Raw genomic sequence first — 10404 nt, 5'->3', positions numbered from 1 at the left:
TTTTAACCCTCTTTTAAATATGTTTCATTTTAAAATAACAGCAAAGAGTATCCACATCAGCATTACACTCTTTAGCTGTTCAGGCCTACTTTTTAGTCCTCAAACTACCCACTCTGATTTAACAGAAGTGAATAGGGGAAAAAAAAATTGTTACTTGCAATGTTGTGTTTTAGAAACCAAATTTAATTCACCTGATCCTTTTTGCATTCCCACTTTTATTTCACAATATTAGCCCATCTTTATAGTTTTAAACCAATTAATTCATTATCTGTGCCATATTTCCCACTGCGGTCAATTTTCAATGAATTAAAATTTAGTTCATGGCGGTAAAATTAAATTCTGTGGGAGAACAAATACTGAAATATCTAGGGGGGGGGGGCGGAATCTAATGGCGTGCATGGTGTTCTTTTGTACTTGCCCGTTTGCTTTCACTGATTCCCCTGGATTTTGCCCACACAGCAGACAGGGCAAATATCCACTCTCCATACTCTACAAAGCCCGTATGAAGTCTTTCCCCAAAAGTTTTGTGTGAATACTTGAGCCCCTTTCCCCAGGACTCTTCATTCTATTCTACACCAGAGTACAGCATTGGAAGGCCGTATGCTATTTCGAGTTAGATGGCTCACATTCTCTTTGGTTTGGCCACATAACTGAAAGGCCAATTAGCTACGATTGTTTGGCGCTCAAAACAGACCCAGCGCCCGACCCGCTATCCCCGGTCTCGGGCCTGAGAGCGGGAAACCCGAGTCGAAGACAGATTGTTTAGACTGAGCTCCCGCCGGGGACAGAAAGAGAAAGGCGATTGGTGGCGGGGGAGGTGGGCGTGGCTCCTCGGGAGGAGGTAGGCGGATTAGCTCAGGCGCGAAGTGCGAGGATTGGTTGTTGGCGCAACTGGGACGTTGAGCCGGTGGCGCGCGGAGCGAGTTTGGGAAAGGAGCCCGAAGGGGGCGGGACAGAACACCGAGAAGCGAGCGAACCTGTCATGGCGCGAGTGTCGGTTTTGGGAGTTTCGCTGCTGGAGAATCCGAGCCCGTTTGACCACCCGCTCCGCTTCCAGGTGCAGTTCGAGTGCGGAGAGGCGTTGCCCCACGGTGAGTCTCAGGCATTAGGTTGGATCGGAACACGAAGTCTACCACCCACGGACCGCCTTCCTAGGAGCAGAGCTGCGGGGAGATGCGTAACGGCGGGAAGATTTGGTCCTAGGATGTTCGGCCAAAAGAGTAGCTGTCCGGCCTCTTTTACAAAGTGGCTTTGGGGACCAAAAAGTGGAGCGTACTACCTTGAGTTATTGGGAAAGAAGTAGGTTTAAATGAAACTGAATACCTACTGTTGAGGGGGGGGGGGGAGATGAATTGTTGGAACCGCGATTGTAGTCTTAGTCAATCTCTTCACAAAAATAATTTTAAATGCTTCTGCCTCCAAGATTTAATAGCACGTTCTTCGTTCTTCAAAAAAAATAACTTCTCTTTATTTGGTGTGGGGGGGAGGAGGTATTGATCTTGAGGACCTCATAATAGATATTCGTGCTGGGGATGTTCACAACAAGCTTACAGTACTGCCGTGGCAAACAAAGGCTTTTCTGGCTTTAGAATATAATAAACTTATTATTTTTGAAAGATAGGTGGACTTTCAAGTACTGTAAAACCGGTAATCATGAATTCCTTAAGATTTCAGTTGAATGTTGCTTTGTGGCTTATCAGTGCAGAAAGCTTTCAGATCATTTTATCAAACAGAAATAGTATTCTGTTTACTGTTGGACTGATTTACAGAGCTTACAAACGCTTTTACTATCCGCTCATTAAAAGCTTTATGCTCTATTCTATGGTTTTTTGACAATAGCATTAGCCCTTTCATGCAAGGCAACCCTTCCCCCATTTGATATTTTAAATTGTCAAATAAATGCATCTGCATATTACATTCTAGGATAAGTTAATTTCACTGCTGTTTACCATTTATTACTTTTTCTTTTATTCCTCCTGTCATAGATGCATGTACAATTCTTAAAGGGGCAAGTCTATCTAACTGCTTAGCTTCAAGTGGAAAATGAACTAACAAAATCCACTGCTGTATATAGAACAACATGTTAATGGTTTTCTTAGTAACATCAAGATGATTCTCTGGCTTTAAAATCTTAACTTACAATCTGTTCAGGAGATATAATCAGCAAAAACATATAGTTTCTCATATGGGGCATGATGTCTCTTCTATCAATCTAATTCTGTATTATTTATTTATTTATTTATGAGACTAATATACCGCTTTAAGTGCAAGCACTCTCTAAGCGGTGTACACCAGTAAGCAATGTGTGTATGTGTATATATATATATATATATATATATATATATATATATATATATATATATATATATATATATTTACATTGCCCCCAACATCTGGGTCCTCATTTTACCTACCCCGGAAGGATGGAAGGCTGAGTCAATCTTGAGCCGGTGAGATTTGAACTGCTGACCTGCTGAACACAGTCAGCTAAAGTGGCCTGCAGTATTGCACTCTAACTGCTGCGCCACTTTGGACTGAGAAATTTAAATTTGATCCTCTTGGTTTCTACTTCCTACTTATTATTTTATAGGATTTTCATTTATGCTATCATTCAGAATGATCTTGAAGAGAAGCAATTTTCTTAACCTTGTGAAAAAAAAAATACAAGACATTGTCTAATTTATACTACTGATTTGTTTACATACAAATACAAAGCAAGACTTTATCCAATTATAGCCCTCTTTGGAAGAAGCCATTGGGAGTCAGTTTTTTGCTATAGTATGACTTATCAAGTATATGACTTTCCTCTTGTAAAGAAGCCTAGGAAGTACCCCAGAAAAAGGATCTGTGAGAAACATGGTAATATTTCCTGTGTTGCATTGCTGATATTCTCATATGATTCTGTTTATATATAACTATAAAGTTAATATCATGTAGTTCAACATCAGCATCAGTTAATACCATGTAGTTCACCTGTAAATAACCTTGAAGAGAAGTAGTGTAGTAGCTCATGTGGTTAGGATGCTGATATGATTGGCAGGCTGACATTTGAGACCCGGTTGCTGCTGCGGGATGGGGTAACTTCCCATCGCTTGCTTCAGCTCCTGCCCCAGCAGTTCAAAAGCGGGCAACCATGAGTAGATAGATAGTTGCCTCTTCAATGGGCAGCTTAGTGAGGACATGAAAGGAGCCCCCAACAAGGTGTCTTCTGGGCAGTGGTAATGTTACCGGCTAATCCGTTCAACCTGAGAGCTCTTCAGTGCTCCCAACATGACTGTAGTATTGAAAGCATGAGGGAAATAAATAGAAAAATCTTAGCATCTAGTACTATATTTTGTTTATTTTCCACATTTTGCTCTGGCCAATACTCCAAGTGGCTGATATAAATTAAACATAATATAAAATTAATATATATTAATATATAAGTATAAGCTGATCTGACCTACCAGTTTCTTCATGATTGCAGAACAGCTGTCTAGCTAGACATACCAGGTATCTCTTTAATCCACATATTACCCAACAGTATCTCCAACAAATAAGGTGAAAAGCTCTAGGTACATTTAGAAACCTGTCTAAATCAGAGGCAGAATATATCTTCTGTAGCTGAGCATTGTATGTAACTATAGTTATATAGATTTTGATGAAAACTAGAGAAACAGGACTAGAACTGGGAATATAATCCAGGACTACTAGAGCCCTTGAAAACATTTTTGTAGTTTCTGAAGTTATCTCCAATCATTCTACCAGATTTTGGTGAAGCAGTTGGTAAAAACCGATGATGTATTTTCCCAGCATTTTGACTTTAAAAGACATGGAAAAATCCTGTATATATATTCTTGTAATTAGAGTTCCTGCACTATATGAGTCAAATGTCATAGCTGCATCAACAGTTTGTCATAGAAGATTATGCATAGTAGTTACTGATTTTCACTGCTGTACGTATCCAAAGTCACTTAGCTGAGATGAACTGCCATACAAATTGAAGAAAGATTTTATCTAATAAAATAATCATCAAGAACAGCTCCAAAAAAGCCAATGCTAGGCTACAGCAACTTAGGAATACTGTAGTATCAAGATTACATAAAGTATTAGCACCGCTATATACTGCCTTTGTAAGACTACACTTGAACTACTGTGTCCAGTTCTCGTCACCACAATACAAAGAGTTGAGACTCTAGAAAGAGTCATAGAAGAACAACAATGATGATTAGGGGGCTGGAGGCTAACACATACAAAGAACGGTTGTGTTTGAATGGTTGTGTCTAGTGAAATGAAGAGAAGGACTGGGGTGACATGATAAGTCTTCTAATATTTGAGGGACTTGACAGAAGAGGGAGTGAACCTATTCTCCAAAGCACCTGATGGCATGACAAGAAACAGTGAATGGAAACTTATCAAAGAGAGAGACAACCTATTCTTGACAGTGACAGTCAGTGGAATGGCTTGCCTTCAGAAGTTGTGGGTGCTTCAAAATTGGATGTTTTTTTAAAAAAAGAGATGGACAGCTATTTATTCAGAATGATAGGGTCTAATGCTTGAGCAGAGAATTGGCTATTCCCCCAGCTTGGTTTCATTTGCAAATTTGATGAGTTCCCCTTCTATCTCATCTGCATCATTTATGAAGATGACGAGTACTGGGCAAAGAGAGAGCCTCAGGGTACGCCAATGCATGCTTTTCGTCATGTAGATGTAGGACTACACATTGAGTGTAGTTGGTCAACTATCCCACATTTTTCTAGCTTACCAAGAAGTAAGTTATAGTCTATTTATCAAATGCCTTACTGAAGTCAATAAGAGCAACATCAGTCTTGTTCTTGCCAGATGTATAACATCCCCAAATACATTAATTCAATGATTTATGTCAATATTTTCACTTTGCAAGGGTGGAGAATGGTGTATTTCTCTCAGTGAGTTAATATTACAGCATTTATAATCTTGCAGTTGTATCCCTGTTGTTTTTATCTTTCAGATTTGGAATGGAAGATCATCTATGTGGGATCTGCAGAGAGTGAGGAATATGATCAAATTCTTGATTCTGTACTGGTAGGACCTGTTCCAGCTGGGAGACATATGTTTGTGTTTGAAGTAAGCTCTATATTTTTTTTATCTGAAAAAAAAAAGGAAAGCGGGGATGCAGCATGAGTTGGCAAAGAAGTCTAATTACTTGCAATGCTTTTTAAGTAGAATAGTGGGATTAAAATATTCTACAAATCTACAAATACTTGAAAATTAATTTATTTAGTATTTCTATTAGTAATATTCTAGATGAATATGTCCTAAATTCCATATACATTCAATCATAGCTAAGCAATTCAGTGAATGCTCTGTATGGAGAAGTTCTGAGGCCAACATTTGATATCTCAGAATAAGGGCCGGGAAGAATTCCTATTTAACACCATAGAAAGCTGCTGCAATGTTGATAGTGCTAAATTAGGCCAGAGGTCTATTTTGCTTCCTTTGTGCTAAAATCCAGTGAGATATGTTGGACACTATGTTTGATTTGGGCTATTTAGGAATGGATTTAAATCTTTTAACATAGGAACTGTTGTGATTTTGGGTTTTTTGTGTGTGTGTGTGTGTGTGATGAATGGCTTGCTGTTAATAAAATGGAGAATTCATTTATGCTTCATATTTTTTTGGAAGAACAGCAAGATTCAAATGTCATTGATCTGTTTTCTGTTTTTTTTCTGTAGGCAAATAGTCCCAATCCTGATCTAATCCCTGAAAGTGATGCTGTGGGAGTTACAGTAATACTCATTACTTGCACCTACCTTTGTCAGGAGTTTATCCGCATTGGGTATTATGTGAACAATGAATATATAAATCCTGAATTAAGGGAGAACCCACCTCTCAAGCCAGACTTTTCCCAGGTGAGACATTAATAACACACTCATTGTGTTTTTTTTTTCAGTTTAATGCAACAACTCGTCATCCAAATTACATTACCTACTCCCTAGAAATTAGGTGAAATTGGAAAATTGGCTGGTATAATTTTCTGAAATATGAGGAGTCAGGTGGGAAATTATAAGTTGTTTTGCTTATCTGATATAAAAGGCCCATTGTACAAATATGTATTAGTTATTTGCATGTCTGTTTAGGGAAGTATAGTGAACTAGGCAACCCGTGATCCATGGGTCAAAACTGAGTGATGCAATGCAAGCACAAAGGGACTGGTGGAGGGTGCATGAGTTGGGGAGACTTACCCGAGCTATTTGCAACCTTCCCTGCAAGGTTCCCTTTTGACTTTTTCCCTGCAAGCTTCCCAGAAGGGAAATTGTAAGACCAAACTCACTGCTATGCTCCTGCCATCAGCCATGGTCACAGAATCCCCATTGACTTTCTCCCTGCAGGCTTTCTGGCCTTCCCCATTTATTTGTGGGATGGTATCTAGGAACTTTGTAAATGAGGATCATATATTATAGTTTAAGAGATATTTCCTTACTTAAAAAGAAACAGAATAACCACAGGTGAGCTAGCGGCTTGTTGGCTTTCTTACTGTGGGAAGATGGCAGTGAGTATTGGAAATCTTCCTTTCTCTCCTCCCTCCCTCCCTCTTTTCTTTATTTCTTCCTGCTCCTTTTCTCTCTTCCTCCCTGCCTCTTCCCTCCCTCCCTCTCTATTCCTTCATTCCTCCTTCCCTTCCCAGCAGACAGCTAAGTGGCTGTTGCTGTGTGGGGGAGGAAATGAGGGATTGCCCAAGTTGCTGGAAAACTCACAGGACTGCAGCTAGTGCTGAAGCAACCAGAACTTTCCCAAATTTCATTCCCTCAGGAGTAACAAATCCCGGCATCCTGTAAGTTAGTACATTTCATGCACCTTTATCTACAGAGTTTTGCTGCATGATGCACTTTTTTGCCCTGTTAAAGGTTACAGACACAAGAGTTTTAGTAATACATAGATTTTTATTAAAATACAGTAGAACATGTTTTGAAGGAAATAAAATTCAGGCAGTCCCCAAATAGCAGCTGTAGCTAGTCAGTAATTCTTGAAATCAGCAGTTATGTAGTATTGGTGAATACACTATTATAGAGAAGCTGTTATACAAATTAGGATCCCAGAATTTGGTCAGAGGTGGTTACAATGATTTCAGCTCAGTATCAATTTACTATATGCTTCCTAGGCAAATCACTATGCCTTGAATAGGATGCAGAAAAATATATAGTCCTAACAATACGGAATGAATTTTGATTTTCTTTGAGCCACAGCAAATATTTTTTTGTGATTAAATAATTTTGCTTGCTAGATACTAAGAGAAAGATCTTTAAATCTCAAAGTTAATATCAAGTGTTTATTGATCATCTTAACAAAGTAAAGGAACTTAGTAATTTAATTGAGGAAAGGATACACTCTGACAGATATTTAAAGCAAATTGACTTGTTGAGATGGAGTTCAATATTCAGAACAGAAAGCTGAATCTGTGCAAAACATGCACATCTCTTGCACAGGGATTACTTTGATGGAATACTGTACAGTAGTAAGAATTATAATCAGCTTCTATTTGTACTTGTATTCCTATTTATAAATATATGAGAATATTTGTAGCTCAGGCTTGAACTGTGGGGGTCCTTGGTGTTCTCTGAGCTTGGTGGTTTTCTTGATGTTTCATTATCAGACTAGTACAGTAGCACTGATAGTATTACCTAGTTTGGTAATGAAATGTCTGCAAGAAAACATCACCAAGCTCAGAGAGCACCAAGGACCCTACGTTTATATTCTACATAATGCTGATTTTCTGCTGCCTTTCTAGTTGCAGAGGAATATTCTGGCCTCCAATCCCCGAGTCACCCGTTTCCACATCAATTGGGATGGTCCTAAAAATCAGATGGACAATATTGAAAATGTAGAGCCAGAGCCTGATGGTTTCCTATCTTCTAGCTGTGCCTACATCAAAGGATTGATCCCTTCTGCAGGCTTGCAACCTGAAAATTCAATGGACTGCATATAAAACAGGCAGAAGAATTTAAAGATGCAGAAAATTGCAGCTAAATGAATTATTTGAAAAATCTGTGAAGAGATATGGATTCTTATGGCCAGTAAAGCAATGGGAGTCCTAATTGTTACATCTGTGTAGACAAACATATCAGAGCTCTTTTCATATCTGGATTTATAACAAATGTGTCTTCCTGATTATAGATTTGTAATTCTGTCATATTATTTCTTGACTGAAACTTGGCTCCTCTTGTGCTGACTGCTTATGAACACTTAGTTGACACAGAAAAATCTCCTGCCATAATTCCTGAAGACTCAGAACAGTGGGAACTAACTTATTATTCTGATCATCCATTGCCTAAAGGTGGGCACAGCAAGCACTCTCATTTCTGGACAGTTTGAATTTTTTTTTTCCTGTTAGTACAGAGAGCTGACTCTTGAGGACATGCTTTTAATAAATGACCAGATACATCATAGCTGTTACTTGGTTCCAATTTCATAACCATTTTCTTCTTGGCTTCAAAGATACTTGCCTTACATCTTAAGATTAGAAAGTTGAGTTTTAGATGAAAGCTCTGCTAGTTATGTAGCTGTCATGATGCTGCTTTTGAGAGTGTTCTAGCATGCCACAACTATTTGCTAGTAACCTCAAAATGATTTTTCCAACATCTGAATCAGCAAAAATAGGCCACTGCTGAACTTATGCATCTTTTTGTATGCATCTTCACCTATGGTCTTAAAATAACTGCACTCTAAAATGCTACTTACAGTTTATATAGGCACTTGTAATTAATAGATACTACCTGTCCTATAAAAAAGGAAACCCCATCCTAAGACGTACAAACAGTTATGCAGGTGCTTACCATACTATATTAAGTGCCTGTATAATTGTTTGCACCTCTTAGGATGGGGTTTCCTTTTTGATTGGACAAATTTGTATTTGTTATTTTTTACCTGGCTTACTTGTTTTCAGGGATTACATTCTTTCATATTTGACTATTTACTTGGTATATGATAAATCTATCCTGCATAGGACTCTTTCAATAAAAATTGTGCAAAAAGCTTACAGAATGTACATAATAGTATCTCTGGGCATAAAACACGGAGTGTCTCCTCTTTGATAAGTTAAAGTTAAAACTGATGCTGTTTTTTTTTATTTGTTTCTTTAAAGCAAGAGTGGTGAAATATATTTCAATTTTTCTGGGGAAAGCTAACCTAGTATATGTGGGACTTAGCCAGTTGATTAAAGTCAGCTAAATGAGAACAGGTTTTTCCTTTGAGGTATTTAACTTTCAATGGCAAAAATTCCTAGATCCCCAGAAGTTGTTAAAAACAGAATATTATGTTCAAATTGCAGTCAGTATTGTTTGCTAGGTTAATGCCTATTTTTATATATATATATTTTAAAAAAAAAAACTCTTTGCCTTAGATCAGACATAATCCAAAATTATATTTTGGATATAAGCTATGTTTTGTGCAAGGACGCTAAATGCATTTTATAATAAAACTATAAAATATAATTTTTGAAAGCAAATATAGGCAGCAATATAACATGTACCGGTAAGTAAGATTAGACAGAGCAAAATAAAGATTTAAAAGAAATAGACATGAGGTCTTGGAATAAAATGCCTAATTTGACAGATCTATTCATACTTAAAAATACTGAGATGTCATTATGAAGACTTCTGTTCTAGGTACTAGAAAAAGTTCCTGAAATCGGATATTCCCTTTAAGATCAGTTGGGACATTAAACCCAAGAGCTACTTCTGTATAAAATATAAAACATGCTTTTATTTTTTGTGACCATAGTTTGAGAATATCAGCATAATTATACAAATACATTCAGTTTCAGTTGAAACAAAAAGATTGTCAAATACAGAAATTGAAAATGCTACAGGTATGTGAATCTTTTAAAATAGAATCACAAAAAAAAAATTGACAAAAATAAGGTAGAAATGGGAACCAATGGGCTTCAATGTGGAATAAGCCTCAGCTTTGAACTCTTTGATCTTATTTGAACTCCAGATATTCTAGGATTTTATCTGCCACAGACTTACTATGAAACAAATATGCTGTATGCTATAAATGTGTTATTTTTCTATTGTGCTTCATTTCTGCCACTTTTCCATTGTCCCATTCATTATGGCAATTTTGTTATAAGCTGTCCATCAAAAATTCCATCGGTTTTTTTATACCAAATATGGCCAGAAAGGACCCTACTCTCAATATATATATATTTTTTTTTTATTGAAAGTTTTATAAATTTTACAAAAAAAGAAAAATAATACAAAACAAGAAGCAACATATACAGAAAAATAAAACTAAACAATACATATATTAAATAAAAAAAAAAACAAAACCCCATCCCCCAGCCCTCCCAAAAAAAAAAAAAGGAAAAAAAAACCCTCCCTTCCCCCCCCCCCTGAGCTTCCCAGAGCAGAATATAGGCTTAAAAAATAAAAATAAAAATTAAAT

The 10404-nt window shown here is 37.2% G+C and overlaps 1 protein-coding gene across 1 annotated transcript; it reads left to right on the top strand.

Annotated features, from left to right (window-relative positions):
* The first annotated feature begins 899 nt into the window (after positions 1-899).
* Positions 900-8995, top strand: ASF1B (anti-silencing function 1B histone chaperone). The gene is made up of 4 exons (XM_039346539.1): positions 900-1091; positions 4970-5085; positions 5694-5870; positions 7748-8995. Exons 1-4 carry the CDS (start codon positions 983-985, stop codon positions 7943-7945), a joined length of 600 nt encoding a protein of 199 aa, XP_039202473.1. The 5' UTR covers positions 900-982; the 3' UTR covers positions 7946-8995.
* The last annotated feature ends 1409 nt before the right edge of the window (positions 8996-10404 follow it).

Source organism: Crotalus tigris, unplaced genomic scaffold (assembly GCF_016545835.1).
Source record: "Crotalus tigris isolate CLP2741 ecotype Arizona unplaced genomic scaffold, ASM1654583v1 scf7180000018005.443694, whole genome shotgun sequence".
In the NCBI taxonomy this organism is placed as follows: Eukaryota; Metazoa; Chordata; class Lepidosauria; order Squamata; family Viperidae; genus Crotalus; species Crotalus tigris.
This window is presented reverse-complemented; position numbering and strand designations above follow the sequence as displayed.

Coding starts and splice junctions, on each gene's coding strand:
- ASF1B (XM_039346539.1), top strand. CDS start 983: ATGGCGCGAGTGTCGGTTTTGGGAGTTTCGCTGCTGGAGAATCCGAGC. Junction 1,092..4,969: donor CGGAGAGGCGTTGCCCCACG/GTGAGTCTCAGG, acceptor TTTATCTTTCAG/ATTTGGAATGGAAGATCATC. Junction 5,086..5,693: donor GACATATGTTTGTGTTTGAA/GTAAGCTCTATA, acceptor TTTTTTCTGTAG/GCAAATAGTCCCAATCCTGA.